General features: G+C 43.6%; 2 protein-coding genes across 10 annotated transcripts in view; both read right to left on the bottom strand.

Moving 5' to 3' along the window:
* Positions 1 to 556, bottom strand: part of DIP2A (disco interacting protein 2 homolog A) — a 72,227-nt gene extending 71,671 nt beyond the window's left edge. The window contains exon 1 of one of the 2 annotated variants that reach the window (XM_056496106.1): positions 400 to 556. In XM_056496106.1, the coding sequence (XP_056352081.1) occupies positions 400 to 496 (97 nt within the window). In that variant the 5' untranslated portion in view covers positions 497 to 556. The remainder of the gene's footprint in view (positions 1 to 399) is intronic. The other variant, XM_056496107.1, reaches the window with a different exon arrangement.
* Positions 557 to 3,614: 3,058 nt separating this feature from the next.
* PCNT (pericentrin) overlaps positions 3,615 to 15,524 on the bottom strand; it is a 67,284-nt gene continuing 55,374 nt past the window's right edge. For 6 of the 8 annotated variants that reach the window (XM_056496203.1, XM_056496207.1, XM_056496208.1 and 3 more), the window contains exons 43-53: positions 15,291 to 15,504; positions 14,651 to 14,801; positions 12,151 to 12,864; positions 11,323 to 11,603; positions 10,962 to 11,061; positions 8,972 to 9,136; positions 7,977 to 8,215; positions 6,768 to 6,856; positions 5,931 to 6,093; positions 5,328 to 5,455; positions 3,615 to 3,998 (exon numbers count right to left, since the gene is read on the bottom strand). In XM_056496203.1, coding sequence (XP_056352178.1) covers positions 3,955 to 3,998; positions 5,328 to 5,455; positions 5,931 to 6,093; positions 6,768 to 6,856; positions 7,977 to 8,215; positions 8,972 to 9,136; positions 10,962 to 11,061; positions 11,323 to 11,603; positions 12,151 to 12,864; positions 14,651 to 14,801; positions 15,291 to 15,504 — 2,288 coding nt within the window. In that variant the 3' untranslated portion in view covers positions 3,615 to 3,954. Of the gene's footprint in view, positions 3,999 to 5,327; positions 5,456 to 5,930; positions 6,094 to 6,767; positions 6,857 to 7,976; positions 8,216 to 8,971; positions 9,150 to 10,961; positions 11,062 to 11,322; positions 11,604 to 12,150; positions 12,865 to 14,650; positions 14,802 to 15,290; positions 15,505 to 15,524 lie in introns of those variants that run through there. The other 2 variants (XM_056496205.1, XM_056496210.1) reach the window with 2 other exon arrangements.

A 15,524-nucleotide genomic window follows, 5' to 3' on the forward strand; every position in this document is an offset into this window, starting at 1 on the left:
AAAAAGTTGGAAATTAATGACAGATACAGAGAGGGAGAGATTTAAGCTCAGTTAGGAACAGATGTTAAGACCGAAATAAAATTGTCTTCCCAGAGTATCCAGCTGCCCGCTCGGAAGAGCTCCTGAGGGGCCGCCACCAGGCGTCAGTCGCAGCGGTGCAGCCGCCGCGGGGACGGCGGGGAGGGCGCAGGCCCGCCCGAGCTCGGCGCCGCTCCCGGCTCCCGGCCGAGGGCTCCGGTATGAGCGCAGCCCGGCCCGCCGAGAGCTGAGCCGGGAGCCAAGGCGCCGCCGCCGCCCTCAGCCCCTCAGCGGCCCCGCGCCCGCTGCAGCCCCCGCGGCCTTCCCGCCGCGCCGCCGGCCGTGCCCGGCCCCGCGCGGCCCGGGCCCGGCAACACTCACCCTCCGACAGCTCCAGCTCCAGCTCGGCCAGGCTCTCGCGCACCTCGGGCGGCAGCGGCACGGCCTCCAGCGCGCAGCCCCCGCGCTCCGCCGCCATGGCGCGGCCGGGCGAGCAGCGAGCGGGCCGGCGGAGCCACCGCCCAGCGCTGCCGCAGGTGGGGCCGGGGGCGGGCCGGGGGCGGGCGGTGCGGGGCCGGCCGGCCGGCAGGCAGCGAGGGGAGGGAGGAGGCGCTGCCGGCCCCGCCGCCCCGCGCAGCCGCTGCCGCAGCCCGGGACGGGCCGCGCTGCTGGGGAGGGGCCACGGCGCGGCCCGCCCGCTCCTCATGCGGCCGCTGCGCTCCTCAGGCTCCCTTCGCTTCTCTCAGCCTCGGCACCTGCTGTGCTGCGGCCCCTTTCCTGAAAACACCCAAACTGCCCTTTATTTCCCTGGCCAGTTCTTCCTCCCAGCGGAAAATAGGAACTGTGGCCGAGCCTGAGCCCACCCAGCCCACCGCGTGTCCCAGGATAGGGCATGGACATCTCTTCTGTGAGAGCCTGGATGTAAAGTGCAGCCCGGGACTGAATGAAAGAAAAAAATAAAAAAAAAGTAGGAAGGATGTCTTTTCTAAAGCCTTCTGGAAGGGCAGTGGAGAGCAGCAGGAAGCGTTTGGCAGGGCCTGATGTTCTGGCATTCCCACAGCCTTCCAGAGGCTGGGCAAAGGCTGATCCAAGGACCTGGGCAGTGGTCCTGACCACCCACACTGCTCTGGCAGTAGCAACTTTCCTAGAACTAGAAAACAGGGAAATCTGGGGAGTAGTCTTCTGCTGACAGCTGCTTCTGTCCAAAACTGCTCCTGTTTGGGATGACTGGGTTCATATCAGGGCTTCTGATTTCTCTACTCACATTGTACTGAAGTCAGCACATCACAGGAGAGTGTGTCCCATGTGGCTGCCCTTCTGAGGGCACACACACACCACCAGCACTAGGAACACCATGCAGCTTAAAATGTTATGCCTTGCACTGGGCAGGAACACTCCTGCTTCCCCTACCCTTCAGAAAGCTGTCTGTGGGTATCAGGGATCTGGTGGGAATGTAGGCACAGGGAACACAGTACCTGTGGCTCAGATCCCACTGGGTTGGATTCCTTCGATGCCTTAAGTTTTAGCTTTCATATCTTCCAGATTCTGTAATGCATTAGTATCTAACTCTGAATTTCATTTAAAGTATTAGCAAGTTTTCCTCACAGTTTAGCGAGACAAAACAATCCTTTTCTAGCTCAAGGACACCATTACAGCTTCAGGCTCAGAAAGTGCAAACAACACTGAATGGAGGAGAGCAAACTGGAAGGATGGGACTGCATAACCTGGAGCTGTAATTGGACAATGAACCCCAATATATAAATTGACCAAAACTTATAAAAGTGTGAAAACATGTGATCTATCATCCATCTTGGGTGTGGCCTCAGCCAAATTCTTGTACTGCCCAAGGTGTAGTTAATAAATACCTCCTTTATTCCTTTCACACTGTCTAGTCTCTGTTCTAGGTAGCCTCCCAAGGCATCACCTATGTGCAGATTTCTTTTCTGAATAGGAGGCTGCAGCATCTGCCCCTTATCCCCATGTCCCACCTGTGTTCCTGGAAACAGGGACTGCCCAAAAGGAGACTCTTGGAGGGCATGTAGGCAGAGAAGCACAGACTGCCACAGAAAAGCTCCTCTGACTGCAAAGCCCTGCCAAGGTGTGGGAAGAGCCCTGCATATTGTGGGACCTAAGAAAGCCCCTGCAGATTGGTTTTAAAATGTGCCAAGGCAAAGCCAAATTCCCTTGAAACAGAACTGATCCCTAGGATGTGCCAATTGTCCTTTAAAGGGTAAGTTTTAAAATGTCCTTTAAACTAAAGGGTAGATTTAGTTGTCCATCTAGAAGTGCCAGATTCTAAAACTAGGTATTAATTTGGATTTGCAGTGTCAGTACTGACTGGCTGATTGTGCACAGGCCCTCTGGCCTCACAGCCCTCCTGCTTACACTCAACATGGAACATCCAGCTGTGAGAGTGCTAATTCAGATTGGATTCAGTGCCAGTTTTGAACTCTAGAAATGCATTGTTCCCAAAAGGGGATCAACTTGTGCTATGTTAAGCAGAAAGAACACCAGCACCATTCAGTGTGTGCAGTCTGACAATGCTGGATCGAGTGTTAGGACTCTTAGAACCTGATTTCTAAAAAGAAATATGACAGTCATTGAGCCAGCTTAAAACTTAATTCAAATTGGTTTGGAAGTCTGGTCAAGTTAAGTAGCTTTTGCCAAGTTTTTACACCAAATCAAGTATTGTTTATTTGCAGCTCTCTTAAATTTATGCCCTATCAGTTCAAGGGCTCTCCTATAGCTGTCAGGGGATAATAAATCTGTACATGTGCCAAGATTTACCTCTACCACATTTTTTTTCCAGAGAACCAAATGATATCTGACAGATAAATGAGTTTACCAAGACAAAAGCAGTTAAATAAGTAATAAAACAATCTTAGATGAAAGCAAATATATAATTCTCAATACCCAGTAGAGAAAAATGTTTTAATAGGCTACAGCAGAACAATTTGCCTCCAGAAGAGATTTTTCTCATGCTCCAAAGTTAAACACCACATCTGCTTCGAAGGTAGAGATTTCACATGTCCAGAGGTTTAAGATATTCTGGTATTATAATTCTTCCTATGCCTTTTCTAAAGAAATATAGAAATATCACAGAAGGGTCTTATTCAGCATGATATTTGGATCTCTCTAATTTTTGCACTGAGACATTGTGACTGGAAATGGGTGTACCACCAGAGCACCTCTTTACTCTTCTCAAACCAGCAACTTCATACACATTTGGAACTGCCCCTCTGAAGGTAGCTACAGCACAAGATACCAGACAGAGGCACGATCACTTAGATGTAGATAGAGTTCACAGGTTTTGTTTGACATAGAGTTAAACAAAATTATGGGCCTTTTGAACTAGAAAAATGAAGTTAAAAGCATCCAGAATAAATAGGACAGACTGAGGGAGGACTTATGTACTGAAAAACCACAAGAGCAGACCCTAAATTCAAGGCTGCAAGTATCTTTGATATTTTTGAGAGTATTTGAGCTATTCCTTTAACTGGAATGATCCTATAGAAATATTAAAATCCAAACAATTTTAGGAACAGCTTAAGAAATAAATATGTATAGCAGAAATAAAAAGCCACACAATGTAAGAATTCACTAATAAAATGACATTTTAATGACTTTTTTTACAAGGAATCCATCTATACACTATAGAAAAATAAACACCACAGACTTTCTGCAGCTTACAATACAGCGATGCAGGCACACTTTAGCTGTTGACTTAATTTCACATGAGAATGTAAAACATTGTTCTTAGTGAAAAGTAAGTCCCTTTTTAAGTACTAAAATATAATAAAAAGAGTCATATAAAAATCTGCTGTAAAAGCACTGCCCTTTATTCAGTTGCATGGGAGATTGCAAGTGCCTCTGTCAAGTGAGGACCAACTCAGAGGAAGCAGGAACTTGCAGGAACAGATTTCATAAGCATTCCCATCACTTCTTTAGGCTTCTCTGATGAGGTGAACCTAGCACTTGCCCTAAATTAAAAAAAAAGGACAGATCAATATTAGAAAACTGCTTGTGTTATGAAGCAACAGTGTACAATTAGCAGCATGTTATTTCCTCAAAGCACTTCATACGAGCTACACTGAAAGCAATTCCAATTTTCATGAGCCACCTAGGAGCAATCTCAAACAGGATTTGAAAGCCTAAACATCTGCCAAAGCAAACCTTCATGCTCTGGGACCAGTGTTCCATCACAGGCCTGCTTTGCCCCCAAGTGACAGCTCAAATCTGCCACTCCTGTGGTGATTTCCTAGACCTTGCTAGGAATGGTCTTGCCACTGAGTAGATGTCCTGAAATAGATTAGGAGCTGGGAAATCACTTGGCTGACAGCACTGTTCTAAAGATTGCAGCATCAATCTGTATTGCCTGGACATTATCATCCTGGTAACATGGAAATGACAGAAATAATATGCACTTTTCATAGAAGTGCTGTTCATGGTGTCCCAGCTGTGGAATACTTATTCCACACTTGGAATGAAGCAAAGGCTGACAGTTTCAAGTCTAAAATCTGTTTATCTATCTGTACCAGCCATGCAGCTGCAGTATTTGGGGAAAAAACCCAAAACAAACACACCTACAAAGTAATGGTAATAAAGTTTCTAGGTAAGGTCCTGCTGAGAACAATGTCAAAGTTCCCAAACTCTCCAGGATTTCAGGATGATGTGATGACAATTTGCGAGTTCCTCCTCAGAATAAGGTGTTTCTGTGCTATAACCAACATGTAACAAGAGGAGGTAATTAGACTAATTAAACTAAGTAAATTTGGTCTAGAAATTAGGTGGAACTGTTTTACATAGCAAAGCTAAGTGCCACTACAATCCTTTGTGGGCTCTTTAATAAACCTTAGAACTAGATGGCTGTATTTACCAGCCTCCAAATCTTTTTTTTTAAATCTGTTATGAACATAAGGAAGTAATAAATAAGGGAAGCATTAGAGTTTGTACTGTAGAGAAAGCCCTGCCCAGCTATTACAACAGCTATGTTGCACACTAACTGTATACACAGCTTCATTTAAATTGCAGCACTTGCCTGTTCAGACTTGGGAACAGGAGGGGAGCAGAAATCACATGAAATTATTCAATCTTATGACTTTCACTATGAACTCCAAGAAATGCCACACTTGGAGTAGTTTTAGATAGGATTCAGAAAGATTTTCTTCCAGAGACTGACTTAGTTGTTACTCCCAATAATGATAATTATTCTTTAAAATGATGCTCTTTATTGGCAATGTGTACAAAGAACCTTGTGAACAGCAGTCCAGACTTGCAGGAGCTGTGAGGGGTGAGAAGGTGGTTCTTACCTGGCTGCACCCCTTGCAGCCTTTGCTGAATCACCTCCAAGCGATGGATATATTCTGTGAGTGACTGTTCAGGATCCTGAGGAGGCACAAGGGACTTTCCTGGAGCTGAACTTGGGGACGGATGCAATCTTCAAAAGAAAACAAATTATATTCTCCTTCTCATGCTATACAGAAGTTACATTCATATAGTCAGGAATTCTGGGCAAAGAAAACTGGAACCACCACCACCCCTTCCATCTGTATAGCTGTTCCTGGAAACAAGGATCTATATCAGACCTGAGCCACCACTAATCCACTCAAACTGAGCACAGGGCTGCTATAGGATATATTAATATCCTGTTCCATATCATACAGGTCACTTTTCTTAGCAGAGCTGTCAGAAACAGACACATGCTATGACAGAACAATAGGGCGGGGTAGAATTAAGTCTTTTGGAAGTGCTTGCAGGTCTCAAACTCTCCAAAACGTTTTGCTAAAGTCCATGCAAACCAGAAAACTACCTGTCTGTTTCTGACAAGGACAGTCTGTCCCCCCAAACCACTCAGCAAAGTTAAAAAAATACAAGACAATAATTGGAATCATCTCCCATCTTTGCAGACTGACCTGTTGTGTGAGCGGGAGGAGGATCGTGGGGAGAGGCTCGTGAATCTTGCAGCACAGCTGGTTCTGTGGCACAGCCCTGTGTCCCTGTCCTGGGTAGGGGGAGAGCTGACAGGAACAGCTGGGGGCTGCTGCTCTTTCAGGACTTCTGTTCTAGCACCAGAGGCTGTGGTAAATATGAATGGTTAAAATATATGCACTAGGAACTGCTGAGAACAGGCTATCACAAACACATCAAATAACCCCATGCTTAAGTTTGGTTTTAAATGCAGATAAATACTCTTTCTACAGCTAACTGCTTTTTTGGTTTGTGTGGGTTTTTTTGTTTTAACCATATTTAACAGAATTGTGATGTTATTCTGTATTGAGGTAGAAAGTTCAGCATTTGAGGATTCGAGTTTCTTAGGAATCATACCACAGTGGGTTTATGTACAAAGGTGGTGATTTCTTCTAAAATATTTCCAGCAACTTAGAAACAATGAAAATTACACAGTACCAGGTAATGAAAAATACACTCTTTAATCTGAATTTTGTTTAGCATTGAAAAGGCACAAGTAATGGAATTTTACATTATGGGCAACAGTCCCCCAGTATTGGGTGCTGCATTAAGATGTTTGCTGGAATTCTTACCAAGGCATTCATCAGTAACTCAAAGGAACACTCAAGTATCTCTTAAGTAACTCAAGTCTGTATTCATCTGTGTCAGACCATCTATCCATCTTCTCTAGAGATGGACAATGGCAAAATAAATAGATTTTCCCACTTTGGTTTTGTTTTTAAATGAAACATATCACTGAAGAGAAATTATGAAGAAAACAATGCACTTGTACAAACATGTACCTGTGTTACCTCCTATACTGTGAGATATGTTTTCACCCTGTGCGCTCTTCTTGCCAACTCTGTTCCACTTCTTCACCAAAAACTTTAACCTTGGTAAGAAAACAAATTTGTACAAGCATTAAAAATAAGCAGCAATACATTAAATTTTATTATTTGTTGGTATAGAACCTATTAAGCAACATAAGCAATAACTGTTGTGGGAAAAACAGGAGAATTCTTCAAATTCAGTCTTGGGAATTCTGGCTTATCCCATTTTACCCTGCAATGATCTTTGAACTGCTGAAAAGACTTGCATGTTTTGGCTCTGCTCCTAGTCTCCAGAGAGCTCTTCCTACCTGAGAGGAGGAGTTTGGAGGTCACTGCACAAATTTGGAGGTCCTGCAGCCTTTGCTGTTATGCTATTCATGTCAAAGACTCTGTCATCTCCTGATAGACACCTGCCAGTAATCATTTTAACTAGACAACGAAATTGCTCAGAAATAACCACCTATTACATTTTAAAATGCTTTTTTTTTTAATTAAATGGGCTTAAAGCCATTGGAGATGGCATGTTATCCCATGTACAGCTAGCAACACCCATTTGACAGTGGCAGAGCATGACAGAATCACACCAAATGAAACACCCTATTGGATTCCAGAGAAAACCATTCCTGAGAGATCACATGCTGATACAAGACAGACTATCCAGTGAGATAAGGGTCAGCCCTAAAGGACTTCAGTGTGTAATGCTGTGCACTGGTTCCCAGATATTTTGCAGCTGGGTATCACTCAAGTAGCTTTTTCATGGAATTATGGAATGGTTTGGGCTGGAAGGGATCCTAAAGAAGCCCATCATCTTCCATGCTCCTGCCATGGGCAGGGACACTTTCCACTGTCCCAGGTTGCTCCAAGCCCTGTCCAACCTGGCTTTTAACACTCCCAGGGATGGGGCAGCCACAGCTTCTCTGAGCAACCTATGCTGGTGCCTCACCACCCTCACAGGGTAAAATTTATTCCCAATATCCCATCTAAATCTACCCTCTTTCATCTTAAAGATGCTTTTCACAAATCTTTAGTACAGATCAAACTCAGCTAACAAGTCATGCTTGAACCAGCCTGGAGATTGCTTCTGCTTAATATTAATGTAGGATAAGGCACAGGAACTATAAATTTTTTTTAAGTTTCCAAGCAAGTATCACATATAAGAGACAGGGAGTGTTGTGGCTTTACCTTGAGATGGCAATGACAGCTCTGACTGCACACCTGAACTTGGTGAAAGGCCGGGAGTGTGACCTGGAGAGCTGCAGGTCTGCAGGGGAAGGATAGATTCCCATGCGGGCGATCAGAGACAGAGTTGCTTGCTCACAGTCCTGAAACCCACCCAGCAGCAGCAAGAGGTATTTCTTCTGATAAACTAGAGCCTTTCGAAAGCTCTCTGCTCGAATGTACTTTCGATACAATCTCTGCAACTGCAGAAAGAAAACAAAAAAAAGAAAAACGTTTTCAATTTTTTCACAGTAACTGTTGCAAAAATCCAGCAACAAACAAGGTGTCTTCAGGTCACATGTCCAGACTGAGGACACAAGGGCAACCAAAATAATTCTGTACACTGCTAAAACCCACCCAGATTTGAAGTGTCAAATTAAATCTCCTGAATGTTTTCAAGCAAAATTGTCACACTCAAAACTCTAAAACAGTTTAACTCCTTAATAAAGAAAGTGCATCAGCTTAAAAAAACAAAAATATTAGCCAGAAAGCATGGTGGGAGAGATGCCCATCAGGTTTGATTACAATCAAAGTGTCGGAAAATTAAAATGTATTTAAGGTTAGTCAGCAAGGATTAAAAATAAGTGTTTTCCATTTTCATGCTTAGACAAGAAATCCAAGTCTCCCTCTCATTTAAGAGTGGAAAAAAATCCCAAAGATCCAGATTACTTTTGATGCAAGTTCCTGCCTAACACTGGGCAAGTTCCAAAGGAATTTCTCTGATGAGGTACATATGGGGAAAGTTTCTAATTTAAAATAATGTATCAAACTGTTCATCTAGAAAATCAACTTTTTAAAATAGCACCTGAAGCACAGCACTAAGTGAAAGATAAATGCCATAATCTGACAGATCCCTTTTTTTCCCAGCAGATCAGACTGAAATGATACCTCCTGGCTGAGACTCTGCTGGCTCTCCAAGCTCCAGAGACCCCCTTTGCTGGCTATCCCCACGACTTTACCTTAGGATTGGAAGTTTCTGCCACTGGCTTGTTTTCAATTTCAGCATTGGCTTTAGCTAGCTGGGATTCTGCCTGTTTCAGCATGTTCTGCAGCGTGTTCCTCTCTCGTTGCCAAGCCTCTCTTTCCAGCTCTTGAACAGGGTCAGCATCACCTGTAGATCTCATCTAAAACAGAAACCTAAAGGAAGTGAGCCACAATGGGTTTTGCACATTACTTTCACAATCAAACATCTCAGACCGAGTAATAACCCAACTTCATGACAAATTAAAACAGAACAATGACCCTGAAAACCAGCAATGGTATTCAGGTGTTAAACAGCACAATGGGAAACTGAAATGCATAAAATGACTTTCATCTTTCTTCTACATCCACAGGCAGGGCAGAAACAGTGAAGATGTCTGTGTACATGCAAAACCAAGTTGCACATACAACAAAGACAAGTTGTGAAAAATTCTGAAAAATCACACATTCAATTCTGAGAGTCTTGCTGTGCAGAGAAGCTGTGCCTGGCCCATCCCTGGAAGTGTTCAAGGTCAGGTTAGACAGGGTTTGCAGCAATCTGGTCTAGTGGAATGTGTCCCAGCCCATAGCAGAAGGTGGAACAAGATGGGCTTTAAAGTCCCTTCCAGCCCAAACCATGCTGTTTTGTGATAAGTCATCTCTTGTAGGAATGAGACCCAGGACTCCAGCTCCAATTCCTCATGAAAGTTCTGCCTTCATAGCCCTCTTTCTATCAACTATAAATTTAGTGGTCAGTTACATCAGTGCATGATGCAGTAAATCCCAAAAGAAATACAAGATTTTTTTTTGAAGGTAGAGAAAATTAGAGAAGCCAGTACAAGCAACTGACCCCAGTTTCTCCTAGAACTTATTTCAGTACAATCTGTAGTGTCTGAAGGAGCTCTGTAGGACTCATCTATATCCTTGACTTCTACTGCACCATTTGGCAGCTGATTGATCAGAGAGCTCCATTTGGCACAGATTTTCCATGCTGGCATTTTGCCTGGTTCCCTGTCCAATACTCCTCAATTTATTACAACTCAAGGAGGAACAACAGAAAATTCCTTTGGTCTCCTGAGCACGTGGTTCAGTAACTTAAAGGAAGGAGAAATTAGAAAAAAAAAATCAAAGCCTGAAAAGAGGGACAGTTTGTGCCTACAGAATAAAAGCTATTGAGGTGGGGTTTTTGCTCCTAAGCTCTAGAAAGGCATGTGCCTTAAAAGTGCTCTACTGAAAACTTTTTTTTTTGTTATACAAAATTTAAGTCAGGAAACTTAAGTTCCTTTATTTTTGTGTGATTAGTCCCTGAAGGAGGTAATTCTGCTCCAATGAGAATTTTGTGTACAGCTGACAGCTCGAAAGAAGAAGGCTTAACCACAATAAGCCCATGAACTTGGAGAAGAGGCTGCATGCCCCTCCTCAAGGCTGGAGATGATCCATTTGGCAACCACCTGTGTGGCTGCACAGGTGACAGAAGGAAAATATTAACTGCATTTTGTAAGCAGGTAGACACAGGGAGAGCAGCAACATGCCAAGGCAGCTTGTGACACAGACGACTTGTGAACAGAAGATACAAAAACCTTTTCACCTATCAGTCATAGATCTGTCTATTGAAAGAGAAAGACATAAAATTGCAGTTATCCAGGGAATCAGATGGAATCTAAAAGTTATGGGTTTATGTATTCTATATCAATAGACCTGAGCTTGGTCTTTGGTAATCCCTGGGCTTGTGTAAGATATTTGCAATACTGCAAACTTGGGTCAGAACAGCCCACCTGAGATCACAAACCAATATGCTGCTTTTTGAAAAGTACTTGGCATTTTGGTTAAAAACAACTGTCTCTGGATGCATAAAGAAAAAACAGCAACACATCCCAAAGCCTGTGATCCTTGGACACATTACATATCTAGGAAAAAAATGCTCTAAGCAGCAGACTGCAATACAACAAAACAGAGTTGGCCATTAAAATATGTTCATATTTTCATTACCTGAGATGTAGGACGAGACAAATCTGATTTTAGTTCCCTTAATGTCTGCAGTAAAGAGGCTACAACTTCTTCATTTGATGCAGACCAATCATTAACCGTTCTGTTAAGAAGAAATACTTTTTCAGGATCAAGCTGATTTGTAAGAATGTTAACATACATTTATAATTGCTTCTTCCCACTATGTGACCTTTCAAGTTCTGAGGCTTTACTTATGCAATATTTACCACCCAAATTACTTCAAATACACAGAGAAATGAGCACGTTCTGTTAAATTTTAAGAATTAAAAGAGCTAAGGGCTCTCAGCCATGACCCACACAAGTTAAGCAGGATGTAAAGCAAAGTGCTAATTTATGAACTCACTTATCTAGAGTTTTATATATGAACTCATTCAGGTGCACAGCCACAAAGAGCAACTGCTGCCTTATCTTCTCCAGCTGTTGCTGCTGCTGTTGCAAGTGGGGTTTTTCAGTTTCTTTTGTCACAGGCTGTGTGGCGCTTCCATCTTTGCTTGAGGTATGCAAGAGTTTCTCCTGACAGTTTGGAGCTGGAGGATTTCTTTCTCTTTCTTTTAGAACTGCCAGTACTTCCTGCAGTTCTTTAATTCTTTGTTCATCCCTTTGGTGTTGCTGTTCCAAGTTTTGCTGTTTGAACAGAGTAAGTAGTAGTTAATTTCATCTCATATATATGCACTTATCTAAGTGTCACCACACTTAATTAGCATATCCATCTGGGTGTTCCTTAACTGCCAGACCACTTTTGGGGGAAGGCTTAGAGAACTGCTTTCCAGGGCCACCAGAAACCATTTAATGGTTAATTAATTTGGAGTGGGCATTGAATCCATCCAAGGAGAAACCCAGGATGAAACCAATACTGTCTCAAGCCATGACTGGAATCCTAGCTCAACATAAGGGCAATGACATGAAACCTAGTTTGGGTCCATCCTACATTTAACCCATATTCATCCCCACCTGTAAACAATTAGCAATTCCCAGCACAGGCAAAAATTTAAAGATCAACTTCCATCAACAATAAACCCAGACACGATCCCTTAAAAACAGCTACATTTCAGAAAAGCAGGACAGGAGCTCATTCAATGCATTTTTCAGAATGCTTTAACAGGAGGAAACATTCCAATTGAAGAACACCATCCAGAGGGTTAAATCCCAGTGTGTGGCAGGGCATTCTCACCAGTCTCTCCTGATCTCTCTGCCACTCCTTCTGTTTCTGTAGCTCTGTCTGTTGCTGCTGTTTCCGCTCTCTCTCCCTCTCCTCTTTCCTGTTCTTATCTTGCTCCTTAAGCAGCTTGAAGAGTGACTGCAGTTGTTCCCAGTCAACTTTTAGCTTGATCTCTCTCTCCCTCTGGGCCTCCAAGGAACGGATCACCTCTTGCTTTTGTGCCTGAAGAGACTCCAGGGTGGCTCGCAGTCTGTCACCGACTTCCCTCTCCTTCTGGGTTTCCTCGCAGCACATCTGTACCTCAGCCTCCAGCTGCCTTTTGGACACCATGGCCTTCTGGTGCATTTTCTCAATAACAGCAGCGAGCTCCATAGTTCTGGCCCTCTCCTCTTCCAGCTGGGCCTGGAGCTCCCTGACAAAGGCTTGCTCCAGCAGCGACTCCCTGTGCTGACAAGCGCCTTCCTTCACTCTGACCGACAGCTGCTCTGTCAACACACGCTCGTGATTCAAGGAATCCAGGAGCTCTGAGGAACGGCTTTTCTCAGCATCCAGGTTCTTCTGCAGCTCCCTCAGCTTGCTCTGCTCCTGGGACAGCAGGGCTTCGCAGCGGGAGTGCTCGATCTGCAGCTCCTGGCGCAGGTTGTCTGCGACTGTCCTCTCGTGCTCCAAGGACACGGCCAGCTGGCAGTTCTGCACCGACTGCACATCCAGGGCAGCCTGCAGCTCCTGGGCACAAGGGGGAGAACACATTCATATTCCAGCACCTTTGTGGGACTGGCTGCTGTTTAGCAGTTTTCAACCTCCTATTTTAGCAAAAAAGATATTCAAAACTCAACTAGAGTAGTTCAGGTATTAAAAAGTTTAATTTTAAATTACAAGTGTCAGCAGAAAAATGCTCCTTAGCAACATGGCATCAAGCAACAAACCCAAAAATTATCATCTTAATGTATCTGCCAGTACATTATTTCTTCTTCAGTTAGTAAGACCCTCATTAGGAAATCATTACTTTTTACATCACTCAGACCCATTAATAAATACCATCTGAAACAGCAATAACCCTGTTGTTTTAAAAAGAAAAATCTAAGCAGTAAGAGTGGATGTAAAGCTTCAGGACTTGGCAGCCCATCTCTTCAAAGCACAGAGTAGAGACTGACAAAAATAACCACAAAATGGTATGGGCTGGAAAGAATGTTAAAGCTCATCTCATTCCCACCTTGTTCCATGGGCAGGGACAACTTCCACTACCCTAGGTTGCTCCAAGCCCTGTCCAGCCTGGCCTCAGACACTTCCAGGGATGGGGCAGCCACAGCTGCTCTGGGTAATCTGGGTGCCAGGGCCTCACCACTCTCACAGCAAAGAATTTCTTCCTTATATCTAATCTAAATCTACCCTCTTTCCCTTCAGAATCCTTGCCTAGGTCCATTCTGGGAGCCAGCCTTTCTTCAGAAGGAAAGGCAGGAACAGAGGGAGCAGTGTAGGGCACTGCAGACAGTCAGAACTGGCACTGCTGTCCTAGTAAGGAGATCAACCCTCACCTCGCCAGCACCATGTTATCTCCTAGAAAGCCAGGTCAGATGCTAAAAGGGACAAACTTTCCATAAGGGGGCTTCAATTAAAATTTTTGAATGCCAAATGAATTTGTCCAACAGCTACCCCTGGGGCAAAGCACTTTTCTGCTTGCCTTGGCTACTCTGTCCTCCTTGCATGAGCAGATTTCTGAAAAGGAGGAGGATGGTAGCAGCATTTCCTAACCATGCAGCAGTAACAAATATCCCAACAAAAATCAAACCCAAACACCTATCAGGAAGATGACAGGAGTAGCCAGACTAAAATGAAATAAGCAGAACTGTGTTTCCTCACTTAGGGAATTTAAGTAGGATTGTTTGGAGCTCTTCCAGAGAGTTTAGTTTGGGGGTTTAATAAATGGTTTATGTTAAATTTTCCTCCTTTTCCATTTACTGTAGGCCTTTTACAAGCAGTGAGTCATTGCTGTTACAGTCTTGGAAAGAAAGCTATTCACTTGTTTTCTGTTCAATTTAGAACGGAACAGGACGACTCTGGTTAACTTCCAAAAATACAAATTATATTGAAATGGCTCCACTTATTCTCTGCCAAACCCATTTATCATTGGGTGGTTTTCTTTATAATCTCAGAGATCATATGCCTCACACCCTCATGGAAAAACTGCTCTGGAATTAAGGGTGCAGTTACACAGCTGCAGAATCTGGCTGTCCCTACTCAGCAAGGGGCAGTACACAACAGGGGGAAATGGGAAAGGAAAAAACACTAAGAAGATGTGGAAAAAAAACCAACATGGCATTCAACCTTGGTTTATTTCTGCATGTGCACTTAATGAAAGTAACTGAAAGCTTTAACTCTGTGAAAAAAGACCCTATGCACATTCAGAAAAGGTTTGGGGGCGTTAACAGTCACTGAACAAAACACAGTGGAGGTGAAGACTGCACAAATAACCTGCCCATTTACGTCATGCCCCAGGGGAGCTGGGTGTTACCTCCATGGCCTTTGTCTTTTCATCCTCTGCTTTCCTCTGCTGACGCTGCTGTTCCTCAAGCCAACCTCGCAGCTCCAATCCCTTCAGCTGCTCAGCCTTAAAGTCTTCAAGTGCAGCTTCCAAATCCTTTTGTTTTTTTTCCAATGCAACACTGCAAAGTTCAAAACAACATTTTGATGTTCAGAACAGAACATGCTTCACCAGCATGACAAGCAAGATATTGTGGGTTGCTTTTTCTGAGTTTCTCTCTATTGTTTTGCTTAAGGTGGCTTCTATTCCTTCTAAAGAGGGTCAGTTTTCAAGTCACAGCTAGTTAGCATCTGAAAACATTTACCTCCCTGCAAGCCAAGCTAGAATTACTCAATTTAGTAACAATTAAGAGACAGGTTATTTATCCTGGCAGAGCAAAGCTGTTGTCCTGCAAGAGGAAAGCAAAATATTGGCATACACTAAGAAGGGAGTGGGAAAGAAACATACCAAAGATGACATAATTTAGTAAAGAAAACATAACCCTTAAAAGTGAGAGACCCTAGTTTTCCTCCCTTTGTTTCCAAGTGCAAAGGCCTTTATGGATCCAATTAGTATAAAGCTCTTTCAGACCTGCTGATAAATCAAGTAAATGAATAAATCTACTTCTCACCGTAAATGATTGATTTCCCTCTGAAGCTCTTCCAGGGATTTCTGCAACCTTTCATTCTCTTGCTTACTTCCAGAAAGCTCTGATTTCAGGGATGCTTTTTCTTGGTTCAGGAGACTACATGTTTCAGAGGCTCTTTTCCGCTCCTCAGAGAGGGTGCTGTGCAAGTCACTTACAATAGATTTTTCCTGCTGAAGCTTATATTCCAATAATTCAACTACAATAAGAAAACACTGT

This window comes from Oenanthe melanoleuca, chromosome 7, assembly GCF_029582105.1.
Source record: "Oenanthe melanoleuca isolate GR-GAL-2019-014 chromosome 7, OMel1.0, whole genome shotgun sequence".
Taxonomy (NCBI): Eukaryota; Metazoa; Chordata; class Aves; order Passeriformes; family Muscicapidae; genus Oenanthe; species Oenanthe melanoleuca.